Below are 16282 nucleotides of genomic sequence, written 5' to 3' on the forward strand. Positions count from 1 at the left end.
GTACACTAACATCAGTTTACAGGCTGACTAGCTGCAGCATGTAAACTTACCTGCTTATCTGACTTGGGTCCAGTTGAATGCTGGTTTCTTTCTCACAATATCACAACATTGTGCATTACCGTCAGCTAGGTCACTGCAGGTTCACTGCAATGTTGGCAGCAGAAAGGGAGCATTTCTGATGTTTCCTAGAGACCCATTTCTTCACTTTGATTGATAAAAACTTAAAACATTTAATACTAAATCTTTCCAACTGCGGGCTGCATGGTGGAGCAGTGGTTAGCACTGTCGCCTCGCAGCTAGAAGGTTCCTGGTTTGAATCCCGGGTTCAGACGTAGTGGGCCTTTCTGTGCGGAGTCTGCATGTTCTCCCCGTGCATGCGTGGGTTCCCTCCGGGTACTCTGGCTTACTCCCACAGTCCAAAGACATGCTCGTCAGGTTCACTGGTGACACTAAATTGCCCATAGGTGTGAATGTGAGCGTGAAAGGTTGTCTGCCTCTATGTGTCAGCCCTGTGATTGACAGGTGACCTGTCCATGTGTAAATCCGCCTCTCGCCCAATGGCAGCTGGGATAGGCTCCAGCCCCCCGCGACCCTGAACAGGATAAGCACTAGTGTTATGACATTTCCGAATGATCCGATCCTTTTGAACGGCTCTTTGGTGTGAACGACGGGAACCGTAGGTCGTAGGTGAGTTGTAGGTGAGAGCCGTTCTTTTTATAGTTTTGCCCAAAAGTCACTGCCCGCCCTCGATCCACTCCCCTTTATGCCCAATTACCACAGGCAGCTTTATTCAACTGCAACTCCGCTATACGAGGTCACGTGCAGCGGAATCATGACACCACAACATAGTGCCGACGGTGAGCAACATTATAACCCTCCGCCAAGTCTGTGTTCTTTTGGTGCCGTCTCTGTAGTCGTACAGATTTGTATCATAAATTATTGGCAAATCAATGACATTGATTAATTGTTCCTACATTATTCTGCTGTTTCCTTTTGAATTTTAAAAGCACAGAATTTTAGACATGCATGTTGACACGTGATAATATAGTGCAGGCACGTTTGCGAGTCTGACCCGTCTCTACCTCGTAGTGTTGTGACGTTCGCCAATGATGAACCGTTCCTTTGATTGGCTCTCGGAAAGATCCGGCTCCTTTCAAAGAGCCGTAATTCCCAACACTAATAAGCGCTATAGATAATGGATGGATGGATTTTAAGCTGTAAAAAGAGATTACTAAATATTTCAGTTGGACTTAAAAGTGAAGATATACAGTATATAAGCTGTTTATAGCCAGTAGTTGGATTTATATCCCTATTTGATGTTTTCCACAGAGAGGTGATCAGTTACCTGTACATTTCTTTTTGTGCTTGACCAAATTAATCCTGTAAGTGGCCATAATATGGACATTTGCATTTAAAGACAATAACACAAACACACTTACTTGAGGCAGCAGTAAAGCAGCCACTCCTGTGTTCTGTGAGGCAAAATTACTGTTTTTGTGAATGGAGTCTGGTGTGTTTGAAGAGACGCGATGTAACATCCGTCATCTTCCTCTGTAACAAAAAGGTCTATCTCTGTAGGGATCCTTTCTGTAATGTTATCAGACACTTAGAATAACAATCTGAGCCCCTCAGTGGAAACAAGTTTGAGGATTATGTTGCAGCTTTTACAGCCTGTGTCACTGCTGCAGGCCGAACACATCTACTGGAAAATGTGTGAAAAGAGAAAGTTGATCATCTTTCCTCGTTAACAAACAGAAATAATTGTTCACACACAGACAGACTTTGAGTTTGCGTTTGCCCAGCAGAGAAGGCTTTTACTCAAAGAAATACAAACTAAGAAGTTATGTGTTTTAAATAAATTTATAAAAAAAAGCATTTACCCACTGAAGCAGAACATCTATCGCTTATTTTTCCTCGTGTAACATAGAATACAATCTGAATAGACTGTTTTAGTAGCCTGAACAGAATAAAAGAATCAAGCAAAGAGACTGCCAACTTCAACACAAAGGTAACAAACACGGCCCGTGATGGAAACGAAAATACAAAAGGAGAACCTAAAGACAACTAAGGGTTAAGTGCAGCACTGGTCAGAATCATATAGCGTAGATTCAGTCTAAAGTTTCTTCAGTTCCATATTCAGATAATCTGCTCAAGTACATTGTCTCTAGATCCGTAACATGCAAGCTCGATGAAGCATATGGTCAAATACGCATGGGAATATACTTTTTATCTCATAGGATATTTGTAAAATATGAAAAAATCTGCAGATGTACATTGATAAAGAAAGTTCATTTTGCATGAATGAGCAGAAAACAGAACATCCACTCCATAGATAGTGTTTTCTTTAAAAGGAACAAAAAGGAGACTACATTCATTTCACTTTAGTCCACATACAAAAACAACGAAAAGGATTCCCAAAAGATCGTGTTGTGATGTTTAAATGTTCTTAAAGACCCCACTTATAGCTTTTTAATTATTACTAGATAGTTTCTGTGCCTTGGGAAACGGAGAAACACTGAAAAAAGATCACTTGTACAACGGAATACTGCATTTCTACTCACGACGGGGTTAGGTAGGTCGACACGGAGGCTAGCTGCCGAAGATGGGAATGTCCACATACACACACTTCCCTTTGTGGAAACACACTACTGGTGAGTTGCTTTTTCTATCCGACACAGTTTAAGCGCTTTAATGCTACCAGGATGAGGCTCCGTCTCGTCTTTGGGGAGTTTCAGGACCGCTCGCTCGTCCAATAAGTCTTTTTTTTTTTAATCTGGGTTTTTAAATCTTCCTGTGCTTCTTCTCGCCGTCTGGGTCTCAAACTTCACAGTCATCAGATACTCTTCACGCCTCCATTCTCAGTTTGGTCTCTAGTTTTTGCATCGTGTTTCGTGGTCTTAAATATATGGAAGAGGGTTTGAACATTCTGGAGTCCCGCAGGTGTTTCCGTGTCTCTTCTCTGTTTGGCACCTTGGAGTCGATGATGACCAGGTGGGATGATGGAGGAGGAGAAGGAAGGGTGAGAGAGTGAGGAAAGGGGGAGGCTCAATGCGTACAGGAGAACGGGGGTCAGGCTACTTGTCGCCGTTGTGTTCACTGACCCCTCCGTCTCCGGCTCTGTCCGTGGTGCCGTTCTTCTTATTGTTAGCGGCTGCTTCAGCCTCCTCTTTCTCCCCCGTTTTCACCCTCTTTGACTCGGGTTGCTCTTTCATTTCTCCGTTCTGCCTCTTGGTGGGGAGGGACGCCGAGGCCGAGGCGTGGGCCGCCAGGAGGTGAAGAGGGTTTGCAACGGCTGGTGGAAAGTAGAACAGAAGGTGAGCATCAATGTATGGAGGCTGAAGCAGGATGAAGATACCACACATTACAAGTAACCAATCAGAGCTCTTGTTGCTGCTCTGTGGGTTGGACTTTGTCTTCTCAGACGTGTTTAAATAAAAGTGAGTGCAACAAGTAAAGGGCATGAAGGTTGTAAATTGGTTGTAAACAGATTAAAGGTTCAACAACTCTGAAAATGGGTTTTAAAGACTCATTTTTAAAATGCAAAGAAAGATCAAGATCAAAAGCTACTTTATATAGATATCTGTCAAATCTGAACTAAATTAGAGAGCAGTGTAAGTTACTGTAAGTTTCCCTTAGTACGCATACCGATCAGCTGACGGTCAGAGACTCTGAGCTGCTCGTTCCACGTCTCGAACCTACGTCTCAGACGTAGGTTCAGCTTTACTTTTTCAATGCTGCTTTTGTTCTGCAAACTTGACACCTGACAGCATTCAAGTCTTACTGTTTTCTCCGTGCCCCGACAGCGACCTGTAAATGTGACGGGTGGCGTTTGAGTGAAGGGAAAAAACTGCTTATATTGGACCTTTTATTTTTATCTAGTTTTCGCATTTTATTTCAGTTTCAGTTAATTTATTGAACCTGGGATTTTAAGTAGTCAAACTACAGGTCTATGATATTTAAAAAAAATTAAATAAGCAGTATGACGGTCACTGGGTCCACCCCATGACTGGCGTCACATGACTGCGGTATAGCTTTCATGCGGTTTCTGTCTCAGCCCTTATTACTGCAAAAGTAGAAGCCAACTTCAGCATCGTCTAACTGCATCAGGTTTTTCTGCAGGTGGCTACATGTTGCTGCAAACCTCTGTCCTACTTATTGACAGTTTAATAAAATGCTTAATGGACACAACTATTATTTTGTCAAATAACTTTAGACAAAGAACTTTCTGCTGTTCCACAATCAAACTAATCTATTTCACTTCTGCACCATTACAGAACACTTTCCTCTGAAGTGATCTTAATAATCAGAGCTTGTCATGTGAGGCTGAAACTGCGACACCTCATAAAAAGGGATATGTGTATGTATGTAGCTATGACTATCCCTTACCAAATGCCAGACTGAACCGAGTGCTGACTACAATGACTTCCGGTGTAGCCAGCAGTTAGCGTTAAAGGATGTCATGCAAACACTCCCTTTGCTGTGCGCAGCTTTGTTGTCATTCTGACTAGCAACTTGAGAAGTGAGAATGGAGTTGAGAGATGACGTCTAAGAACAGATTGTTAGCTGCACTAGCATTCAGATGCCTGGTTACAGAGATAAAATAAAAACTAAAAATAAAAAGAGTTGTCAGATGACCGTCAGTGCGAGCCGGGACGGTATTATGGTGGATTGCTTTCTGCCCCCTTTTACTAATTACGCAGACTGTTTCCCTGCATACAACCAAACCCTGCTGAAACCAGAGTGCACTACAATGTGCTGACTAGAAACTGAAACCAGAACGCTTCCACCTCTAAAAATCTTGTCACTTCTGCAACATATGCAGAATCTGTTCATAGTGATTATGTTAGCAGCAGCTTGGCTCACAGCCAGAGCTTTGTTTTGGAAAGTAGGAGACCTCTGAGGACAGTTCGGCTCCCGGTAAAAACCTCCCAAACCACCAACAATGAAATAGTCTCTGCTGTGTGTGTGGTGTGTGTGTGTCACCTGTGCTAGCAGCAGTACTGATGGGGACCAGGTGGGTCCCATTCTGTGTGATGGCCTTTATGGGGAGCTGGTGCTGTCCGAGTGGAGCTTGTTGCACGATGGTCACTGTGGTCAGAGGAGCAGCCTGAGAGCTCTGGATGATACGACTGACTCCTCCTATAGACGAGGCTGTGATGGAGGGAACTGGCTCCACTTTGACTGCAAACACAGAAAATCTCATATCAAACTCCAACACACAGTCACAACATGAAAGCGTTGTCAGACCTAAAGTGTACAGAAGGTTCTTCTTGTGTAGCCTGTCTGAGTTTGGCTACATGATCATTTGTGTTTATTCATGTTAGTTTAACACAAGTCAAGAATATTCATCCTTCCAGATACTTCAGAAAAAACAAACACAGTCAGGTCTGGGTCATAACATCATCTGTGGGGGCACACATCTGGTTAATCTCCCCTCCTCTTCCTGAGCTGTGTCTGGATGAACTCTCCTGCTGCTTCCAGCTCCTTGAGGCTGACCATGGACACCAACTACCGGCGTTCTGTTTCAGCTGTGGAGCGCCTGTCCATCTGTCTCCGCTGAGTGGCAGTTTCACTTTATCTAGAGAGTCACATGTGGGCTGAAATCTGTCTCACTACAGCGCTATGAAGTCAACATAAATAGATGTTACTGAGATTTAATGACAATAAACAGGCTGAAAGGATGCTGAAATAACAGCATCAGGTTGCAGGTTTGTAAAAAGTCTGACTTCATGTTTTGTCAGGTCTGTCTGCAAGTCGGCAAGAAACTACTTTAAAATGCTTGTTTTTTGAATGGAGTTTGGTTTGACCGTTTCTGATGCAATCTCAGGATGTCAAGAGGAAATTCTGATGAGCATTTATTACATTATTAAAATTTGTATTCATATTTAATAAATAGGAGGCATCTCTGGTCTAGCACACCTTCACACGTCCCAGTCTGCACAGTTAATTGTTCAACATGTGTTTAGAGGAAATTTAGGTCTCACCTTTGATCTCTTTGTGATCTCCGCCTCCGTTCTCCTGAGGTTCTGGGCTCACTGTAGCAGCAGGCTGTCCCGCAACAGTTGCCATGGTGACAGCCGGGATCTGGTGTACGACATGCACCGTCTGCATGACGGGGGCGGAGCTAACAGACGTTGTTACGATGGCAGGCGTGGCCATGGCGTAGGTCACAGGCTTCATGGTCGTTTGAGGCATCTGGCGCTGCACCGCGATCAGGACCGGCTGGTTGTTGAGGGGGGAGCCTGTCAGAGGGGACGGGGCTTAAGGTTACTGATCAACTCTTCACTATACCGTCAGAGGAACACATAAATACCAAACACCATCACAAAAAAAGAGAAGAATAAAGTCAGAAGAGACGTGTTTTACCGGGGGAGTTCTGTGCAAAGCGGGCCTCCTGGATGACGGCGAGTTTGGGCTGGACAGTAGTGGTCTGGGTGGGGGCTGGGGGCGGGGTCAGCTCTGGCTCCATGGGGACCGGGGAGCCCTCCCTGGACAGGCTGTCTGGGGTCTGGACTCCACTGGAGTGGGCAGACAGCGCCCCTGTGTGGTTAGGAGATGCTGGAGCGCTCCTGAAACACGAGGAGAAATAAGGTTAATTGATTTGTTAGGGTTCAAAATTGTATCTATAGATCCTGTACTCGTTCTGAGGTTATAATAACAATAACTTTAAATTTCCCCTTAAATTATAAAACAGTTTTTAACAACAATTTTCCAAAATAATACAAAAAAGAAAATAAACACAGAAAAGGCAGAAATAAATGAAGAATAAAATAAAGAAATGAGGATGAAGTAAAGAACATAATGATTTAAAGAAGTTACATATAAACTGCCTCTGAAGGGAAGCAAGAAAAATGGGAGGAATCACAGGGGTGACGTGATGATCCCTTATCTTTTGCTCAGTAATGAGTATAGCAGCAATGTTTGTACAGGTGGAGATTGTGAAGGGAGCCCTTTTTGAGTAAAAGGCGTTGCAATATTTCATTTTTGAGTTTAACTTGAGCTGGAAGAAACATGACCTCAGAATATTTTAGACGTTATCATTACAACATAGGTCAGCGTCATACATTACCCCTAAATTCCTAGCAGCCTATATTTGACAGACTTTCCCGGCTAGCACAAAAGAAGCTGATAGCGTTTAGGGGATGAAGCATGACCTCAAACTTCATCGTAAAACATCATGGTTCTGAACAACCAGGCGAAGAGGTAGCATGGATATAGAAAATAAAAGGGGACCAAGAACGGAGCCTTGAGGAACACCACAACTGAACTGCGTTGTTGAGGAAGTAGTGTGACCCAGAGCAACAGAAAATGTTCTGTTGGAGAAGTACAACCATCATATGCTCAGAATCCAGCCCATGATGCCTACCCAATTGTCCAAACTACTGTGATTAACCTTGTCAAAGGCAGCACTCTGCTCAATTTTAGTCTTTTTTAATCAGCGATATATGCAGCCCGCAGCAGATCATGAGTAACTTTAACAAAGCCTGTCTCTGTAATATGAACTGCTCTTAATTCAGACTGATAACCATTGAAAACAAGTTTCAGAAAAATCTGTTAAAATCAATAGAATTATTACAGAACCATGTATCAAAAAAAACAACTTAGAGATGAGTCTATAGTGACTTAATGACATGTCGTCAAAAATGTGTTCTTCAGCCATGAGTATGTACTGGTGTGTTCATAAAAAAAAAACACTTGTTCAGTTTAGTTTACCTGGAGGAGAGCGGTCCCACAGGAGTCCTGAAGCAGGGCACTCCTCTGGGCCGGCGCTTCCTGAAGGCCTGTTCGATCAGCTTGCCCTCAGAGGCCGGGTCGATCCTCCAGAATGAGCCTTTCCCTGGCTCCTCCTGAGAGCGCGCCACTTTGATGAAGTACCGGTTCAGGGACAGGTTGTGACGGATCGAGTTCTAAAATACAAATAAATACATCACTTAAAGCTCCACAATTCTCTGAGATGATGAGAGTGAACAGATGCACTGGGGTGCATTAGACTGAACAAAAAAAGGACATTGCGTATATTTACAAAAAACAATGGGAATCATGCAACACATAAATAGTTTTTTCCAGAATTTTGTGGAAAAAAATTCTGCACAAATCAAATCGCAAATGAAAAAAACCCCTGCTGATTTACCAGTAAGCTTGATTTTTTTCTATCCAATCCAGTAAACTAGATGCAAAAATACTATTTCTGCCTCTTTTTCCCTACATTTTTATGTGTAAGTTGTCACTATTAGCATAAAAAAAGTATTGAAAAATCTAGGGATGGACCTTTTGGAGATATTTAAAACTTTGCATGCCATTAGAGCAATTCATGTCCTCGTGAATGCCTCTTTGTTGTTTTTCATTATGATCTCAAAATAAACTTTTCTGTTACGCATTTGTGTTGTTTTGTGCAAACGTGTCATGAAGTGTCGCGTTTTTGAACGCCGTTTGTTTTTTACGCTAAAACAGGAAGAAGGTGAGTCACTCGTTAAACAAAGACTGGTCCCCTGAAACAGCTCGTCAGCGCTTGTTTGGATGTATTACAGGTTTAGGGCGAGTGATGTTAAGAAGAAACACTAATCAGCAAAGAGGTCATGAAACCTGCGTCTGCGCCGCAAAGCAACACGGCTAACTTGTTGAAGCAGCTGAAAAAACAGCACAAAGTGCAGCCTGATGATTGTATGAAGGCCAAGAGGAAGGACAAGCTACTCCCCGTCCTCGTCCAGCGTCAAGTCAGACATCCAGAACAGAGTTGTGATCCAAACAAACTCCCAAAGACGCACTGAAATTACCCATGATGCACCACATTCAGGTAAAGAACCTGGTTTTAAGTCTTAGTTTGATGCTAAATGTGTACATGAGCCAAAAGTAGGGATGGGCACGGATATTCAATTATTTGATTATTCTAAATGACCTGGATATTCGACTATAGCTAATGGATATTCATTAGCTATATCAATCACATACTGTTCATTAAACGAGTATACCGATGTCATTTAAAATATGTAAAAAGTAGAAATAAAGAAAAAACATGCCCGGCACAGCATATGCCCCGAATTTCCCCTGGGGTATTTATAGAGTATTTCTGATTCTGATTCTGATTCAGGACACTGGACAGTATATCCGCATCTGTGGGCACGATTGTTGGTGCCACAGTTATGTTTGAGGATTATAATAAATTTACCTCTCAATTCCGTGTGCGTGATTGTTTCTGCCTGTATTACAGAGAGCGCGCATCAGAATGAGCACGCATGGCGGAGAGCTTGTTGTCGGTCTCTGGCTGTTTTTGGCCCAAGCGGGGCTCGAGCAGGAATCTCCCTGAGGTGAAACAGGCGTGTGTGGAGGCTTCTCGCATCACCAGATCGGCACCAAACCGAAAACAGTATCATGATTGAGAGACGCCGAGCTTTTGTTCCCCTCACGCCCTTTGCTCTGTCCCATACACAACTTCATTTCACTGTGTCAGCAAATACACTGATATTTCCTTATGAGGAAGAGTGCTACTGTGCGTCCCTATGCGTGTAACAGACTCGCGCAATGTGAACTCGCTGATTTATGCCAATCTTACTAACGCGCCATTTAAATAGCAGAGACAGACGCCATTGGCCACATATTTATTTTTTATTTTGTAGTGATGTTAACTGAATATCTGAATTTTGTAACAGAATATTTGAATATTGATATGCCTTCAAATGCCCATCCCTAGCCAAAAGTATGTCAAATAAATGTTTTTCCTAAAATGAATAAATAACATTAATCATCGTGATCTCAAATCATGATTATCATTTTGGCCATAATCATGCAGCCCTAATTCACAGTAAAATGTTGGTAACTAATCCTTCTGTCCTGAATGAACTTAAATGTGTATACATTACTGTTCAGCTACAGACATGCTGTAAACAAAAGGTAACAGACAGTGATTCCTCTGACCTGCCAGCCTTTATCAGCTGTTCTGTAGTAGGGGTAGTTCTTGGTGATGTGGGTGTATATTCCATTCAGAGTCAGCTGTTTGTCCGGAGCCATGGTGATCGCTTGGACTATTAGTTGTGCGTATGAATATGGAGGTTTGGAGTCATCCTGTGGGGAAACAAGAATATGTAACACTGGGAGGAAATATGTTGAAATACAAAGGAAGATTAAGTCTATGTTTTCTCTTTCTGATTTGTTCACAGCATGAACACACACAGACACAAAGTTCAGACAGGCTCTCTGCTCCAAAGTCTATGTTGTTGTGAGCGTTGGGCAATTTTTAGACTTCAATGAGTAACCAGGGATGTTCACAGAGCTCAGACAAGAAGAATGTTTCAAGCCTTGTTTGAAATATCCTTTTTAAATCCAGACAGTATTACCATCAGAAATCATCCACCACATTTTTAGTGCCCAGTTTCCTGCTCGGCTCTCACCTTTGGGCTGTCTTCACCTGAGGCTTCTTTGTCGTTTTCTGATTGGGAGTTGTCTCCGATCAGGTCGGAGGCCAGGACCCTGCCTGTCCTGTAGCTGGAGAGTCCCGCCCCCCGCGGACTCGATGGACAGGAGTTTGCCGCACTATGAAATTGATTTAAAGCGAAAAAAGCACTTTATTCTCAATACCTGTCCTGAACACTTTAATAACAAACATTTTGAATACTGAGTTATCATTGTAAGCTTAAGAGGAAGCTGGTACTTTAATACCTGTACCCTATGTTGTCATACTTTTGTGTCTAAATGACTAATAAGTACAAAAAGTTTTGGAATTGCTTCAGTAGATTGCTTTAGCCAGCAGTCGTGAAATGGGCTGCAACAGGCTCAGATTGTTATTCCAAGTGTCTGACAACATTACAGAAAGGATCCCTACAGGAGAGACCTTTTTGTTACAGAGGAAGATCATTTTCTAAAAAACAGAAACCACTGTTACATTGCTTCCTTCAAAGCTACCAGACTCCATTGATAAAAACAGCAATTTTACCTCACAGAACACAGGAGTTAATAGTCTACTGCTGCCTTAATCAGGTATGTATTTTTTTTAATTTTGTGACTTTGTGTGACATAAGTTTACTTCACAACAAAAAAAACTATTTTTGAAACACAAAATAAAACCAACAAACAGGGATTGAAGCAGAGGTAGACCAGCAACTCCTGTGTTCTGTGAGGTAAAATTTGTGTTTTTTTCAGTGGAGTCTGGTGGCTTTAAAGAGAACGATGTAACATCTGTTTCTGTTCGATAAAATCATCTTCCTCTTTATCCAAAAGGTCTATCCCTGAGGGCTTTCTGTAATGTTCTTAGACAAAACACATGCAGTTTTAGTGGCCATACTTTAATTGGGCACATTTGCCCCAAAGAATTATGTTGCAGCCATTACAGCCTGTTTTACAGCTGCTGGCTGAAGCAATGCACTGGAACGATTTTTCTACCTATTAGTCGTTTAAATCGAAAATTTGTAAAAAATAAAAAAATAAAAAAGGTTAAAACAAAAAACCTGAATTCCCTTCTTAATATTTTTGCACAAAACTCAAATGAAATGTTACCTGATGGTGCCAGTAGGTGAAGGCAGTGGGCTCATGAGGTGGGCAATGTTGTCAGGAATGTTTATGGTCAGGGGGGAAATTTGGGGCTGGACGGGCTTTACCGGTGATTCCGGCACGTTCCTTGGCTCCTTCTTATCATTGGACAGGGCTGTGAACGTGATCTTTATACTTGTGCTGGGGAACCGGAAACAACACCTGTGTAAGAAAGAAAAGCACAAAAAGGTGTGTTTTTAATGTTGTAACATTTACATTCAAAAGGGCATGCATTTGAGTAGCAATGAAAAAAGTGGGGAAAAACACCATAACAATGTCTTTGTACAGACAGACGGAAGAGCCTCCTGCCTGGCAACAGGCAGTCCAAGGAGGTCTAACTGAAGCCAAGAGAGGAGCACTGAGATTCAAACTCACACCGTTTAAATATGGACGTCTACCATGACCATTATGTAACACTTCATGTCTAACATGTCTACTTTAGTATTAATAGGGTATATTTGGAGCAGTTGCTGACAGTTTTAAATCCATTACTTATCTGGCATGGTGACAATATTGACACATTTGACCTAATGAAGATTAAAGGTGCAATGTGAGTCAGGTTACAGCAACAACAATTCAATGTGAAAGTCTAAGCTTTTAAACTGAAAGAAGAAAAGACAAACAAGCTGCACGGTGTAAACATTTCCAAAGGTAACATGAGGCCAAAATGACATTGAGCCATATTAAATTAACTACAGCATTAACCTAAGCCTCGTAGGTGCTGTTGAAACTATGCTGGACAAAAATTGTGTTGTATATAACAATAATTTATCACTACTCTCCACTTGTATTTTAAAATACTGCAGCCTGTGTTGCAGTAGGTCAGAAATATCACATATTCAAGACCAAGTCTACTTATGAGCCTGTGTTGCTTGCATGTGGCAGCAGATTGTAAGCCCAAAATAAAATATTCTTTAGTTTTGAGAAAAACATATACCATATCCTATTACATATTTGGTCATTTTAATGTTTCTTTTTACTTGCCAGTGACAAACATTTAAAAAAAAAAAAATCAGATTTTACTGCTTTGAATTGTTGGAGGACACTCTGAAATTTGGCATTCAGGTAGATACAAATAATTACATCTAACTTCTCATTTTTACCTAAAAAGGAAGCTTACACAGGATGCACATCAAGGTGTATAGTAGACAAAAGTGCACTTCTTGGCTGAGGAACACTGGCTGAAGTCTCATTTATGTCTGTTGGTGGACTGTATGTACGCCGAAAAAACCTGATATCCAAATGATTAACACTAAATGATCAATAAAGCGGAATTTGCTTCTGTTTTTGGCAATAATCAACGGCATGGCTAAACTAGCACATTTTTATATGTAGGTTTCGCATGACGGTATCACCATACAACTGAGCAGCATACATCAGACTTGCAGTTGCTTGACACAACACGTGCTACGTCGCTGCGGGACAACAAAACAATAACAACACATGAACACAGAAATTCTCTGATTTTCTAGGTCATGCAAGCTGGGAAGTAAAGCTTACATTCGTGGAAGCTGGAGAGGTGGAGCCCCTCTTCTCTGGAACACCCCATCAACAAACACCCCGTTTTTTCCCAGGCATCGGAGATAGAAGTCCCCCGTGCCGGTGCCATCTTCCCCCGCAGTGAATATCTCGAGGTGCCGCCGGGAGATGAAGCTGGAGTGTCCCATGCTGACGTCCACTGAGCCCTGCGAGGAGTTCCTGCCGATGGTCACCGACCTTTTCTTCATCAGATATTCGAATTCTCGGCCCTCCAGCCGGGCTACAGCCGACCCCGACATCCCGCTTACCACCGCCATCTTCAGAGGTTTCTGATGGAGATTTAGAGATGTGTGTTAAGCATAAACGTTATGGCGCTTGGGGGGAATTGAAGAGGGGATATTTTTTTGTTTTGTGAAAAAGGGGGGATCCAATTTTACACCGTGGAGAATTTGGCTAGGAACGTGCCAGACCGGGGACACAGCGGCTCCGACCCACCGCTGCGAAGAAGAGGAAAAAGGAGGAGAGTCGACCAATCAAAAGCGGACAAACGGGCGGAAGTACTAAGACGGACAATCCGATCAACCAATAGGAAGAAGGCCTCGTTAGGCAGATGTGTGATGTTTACCAATGACAACAATAATAAAAATAGCCGTAGAAAATAAAGCTCGGTTGCACTGCAGGCTGACACGCAGATGGACTGAGAGATGTAAAAAGCGGAGCAGTCATTTAATGAAGTTGATTTTAGCTTCACATGCCAGGTGTAGAATACAATTAGTGACATTGTGAAAAATTCTATTCTATTCTATCCATTTATTTACGCATACAATAATAATATAATTAGTTTTTCTGTATATGTTTTATTAGTTTTCTTTTTATTATTATGGGATATTTATTTGTATCCCTTTATTTTTCGTTTATAGTTTTCCTATCGCTTTTTTCCCACGAAGGGCCAAGCTGTCAACTGACTCCTTACTTACGTCTTTCTTCTTGTGAATTCCTACCAGGAGCATGATGGGAAATAATCTCAACAAGAATCTAATTGTAGTTTTTAAAATTGTGACCCTGCAGATACTCAGTCTGTGTAAAATCTCTAAATCTGTGACTAAAATGTCTTCAGATCTGAGAGGGGGTCAATCTTTTATGTCTGGTAAGTATAAATTGCCTTTATATTATATCACCTGAAAAAATGTGATTCACAACTTTTGTCTGCAAACATCACCTGCTAATGTAGACCAAAAAGCTTGCGGACCTTGAGTTAAACATGTCTTGTGAATATATTGTAAAGCACTATAAAATAGAAGTATTGTTAACACGTGAGGTCTGTAAATACTGACTGTGTTTTATCCTGGTCTTCTGCCTGAATCCGGTTCCGTGCAGAATTCCAGCCCGTTGTTTTCGTGCAGCGCGTCAGTTTACTTTCTGTAGTACAGCAGCCACCACGCTGTGAGCGCAGTGTGTGTAAGCGTGTGTGTTTGTGTGTAGGTCGTGTTAAATAATGCAGGAAAAAACACTCACATTGTTTTGACATATTCAGAGAGGCAGACTGTAATATTTACCGAGTCCAGGGGCCACGAGCTGCCACTGTTCAGCCGTCAGAGCATGCGCGTTCATTAACACCGCATCAATATTCAAGAAACGTGCTGCACTGAGGAAGCCCATGCGCCATGTCCCACGTGTTCTCTCGCAATGACGTAATCATATCGAACTGAGCTGCATTCAAAACAAACAGCGTACACGAGCGTTATAAACTTTTAATTCTATTATTGAATTATTTTCAGAATTATTTAACACACAGGGAGTGTACAGGGGTGTACTTGGGACTTAAAAATTTATATAAAATTCTGCAAAATAGTCTTAACTCAAGGCCGCGTATCTGCTGCTTTATTTGGTCTTCAGCAGTGAGTTTGCAACAGAAAGGCATAAGAAAAAAAGAGATTCAGAACATTCAGCTTTAATAAATCGGACCGTTAAAAATCTGAACTATTACATTTATTGTCACATCTCTGAGTGCTCTGTTGCAGGGGTATTAAATATAAGCCTTTTCTTATCTATGTATGTTGGAAACACAAAACTGTTATATATAATGTTTTCTATGTTTCTATGAAACAAGCAACAGCTCAAAGTAAATGACAGGGTAGAACAAATGACAGATAAAAAAAAATACAAGGACAAAAAGACGATAATAAAATACAATAACAATATTAATAATAAATGTATACGCTATATACAACTTTCACTTATTGTGGATGGTGGTGATGTGAAGTTATTGTACAGAGAAATGCACACAACACACAAATAAAAAGGAGATTATTATTATTATTATTAAAACTTTAATTATTACTAGTGAGTAGTAGTGGTTGTAGCTGTGGTAGTGTCAGATAAGCAGTTGCAGTAAAACATCGGCCCGATGCTGCCACCTGCTGGTTTAGTTTTGTCATGCATGCTTACTTTGGTAGTCGCAGCTTGTGTCCTGTTACTAGTGGAGTGTGCACAATGCATATATTTTAGACTTTGTATCCAGGTTATAGGGTTATTTGTTACAAGTCAACCCTGATTTATTTTTATTCTTTTAAATAAAAGTCATTTTCTTACCATTTTGTTCCTGCAGAAATGCATTATTACAATAATCATGACTGTATCTTAATTGCTCAAATCATTTTTGTTTTATAAACAAAAGATAATTTGTTAAGATATAAATATTATTGAATCATGAGTGGCTGATGATATAATACTTTTGTTCAAACTACAGAGTTGGTATTTGTAAACTGTCACTGTTGAAAGTTTTGAACAAATTAAAACAAACCTGAATTATTTTCAGTCAATGAAATCAGTGCTAGAGTTTCACAGGGTTGATCCAACAAGCACCTTTAATGCATATATGCACAATGAAAGGTGCCTCAGAGCATTGTGGGTCTTGTTTTTCCTAATGAATACATATGATAACTGTGCATTTTACTGTGTAAAGCATCTCATCTTATCTTTGTTGAAGTAAAACAACAACTTGTGTTACATTCAAACATTTAGTCTGTTGTTTAGTTTTTGCACAAAGGTCTGACATCATCAATGAGCTCTGACATCATCAATACTAACATGTCTCCGTGTTAAATCATTACCAGTGTGAAGTTTGTTTCAGTTGAACTAATATCAACACAGACAGTTTTATAATAGATTATTTTACTGAGAGGACAAACCACAATGTAACCATTAAAAATAACATTATTAAATAAAGCGACAATCTTTAGAAATAATAATACGGTACAGTATGAGCTCTGTTTTTAAAAAT

The 16282-nt window shown here is 41.1% G+C and overlaps 1 protein-coding gene across 1 annotated transcript; it reads right to left on the reverse strand.

Moving 5' to 3' along the window:
• Positions 1-1841: 1841 nt before the first annotated feature.
• foxk2a (forkhead box K2a) lies at positions 1842-13491 on the reverse strand. The gene is made up of 9 exons (XM_069664989.1): positions 13021-13491; positions 11488-11682; positions 10386-10527; positions 9913-10059; positions 7714-7907; positions 6367-6569; positions 5985-6242; positions 4984-5181; positions 1842-3292 (listed from the first exon to the last, which is right to left on the reverse strand). Exons 1-9 carry the CDS (start codon positions 13314-13316, stop codon positions 3075-3077), a joined length of 1851 nt encoding a protein of 616 aa, XP_069521090.1. The 5' UTR covers positions 13317-13491; the 3' UTR covers positions 1842-3074.
• Positions 13492-16282: the final 2791 nt, after the last annotated feature.

Source organism: Semicossyphus pulcher, unplaced genomic scaffold (genome assembly GCF_022749685.1).
Source record: "Semicossyphus pulcher isolate SPU_LCO1_2020_fin unplaced genomic scaffold, fSemPul1.0.p SCAF_16, whole genome shotgun sequence".
Classification (NCBI taxonomy): Eukaryota; Metazoa; Chordata; class Actinopteri; order Labriformes; family Labridae; genus Semicossyphus; species Semicossyphus pulcher.

What these genes read in the sequence shown, in the direction of transcription:
- foxk2a (XM_069664989.1), bottom strand. Translation starts at nt 13,316, where the DNA reads ATGGCGGTGGTAAGCGGGATGTCGGGGTCGGCTGTAGCCCGGCTGGAG. An exon ending in CCTCTCCAGCTTCCACGAAT is followed by an intron (nt 11,683 to 13,020) that starts GTAAGCTTTACT and finishes TTTCTTACACAG; the next exon opens with GTGTTGTTTCCGGTTCCCCA. An exon ending in CAGCTGATAAAGGCTGGCAG is followed by an intron (nt 7,908 to 9,912) that starts GTCAGAGGAATC and finishes TTTGTATTTTAG; the next exon opens with AACTCGATCCGTCACAACCT.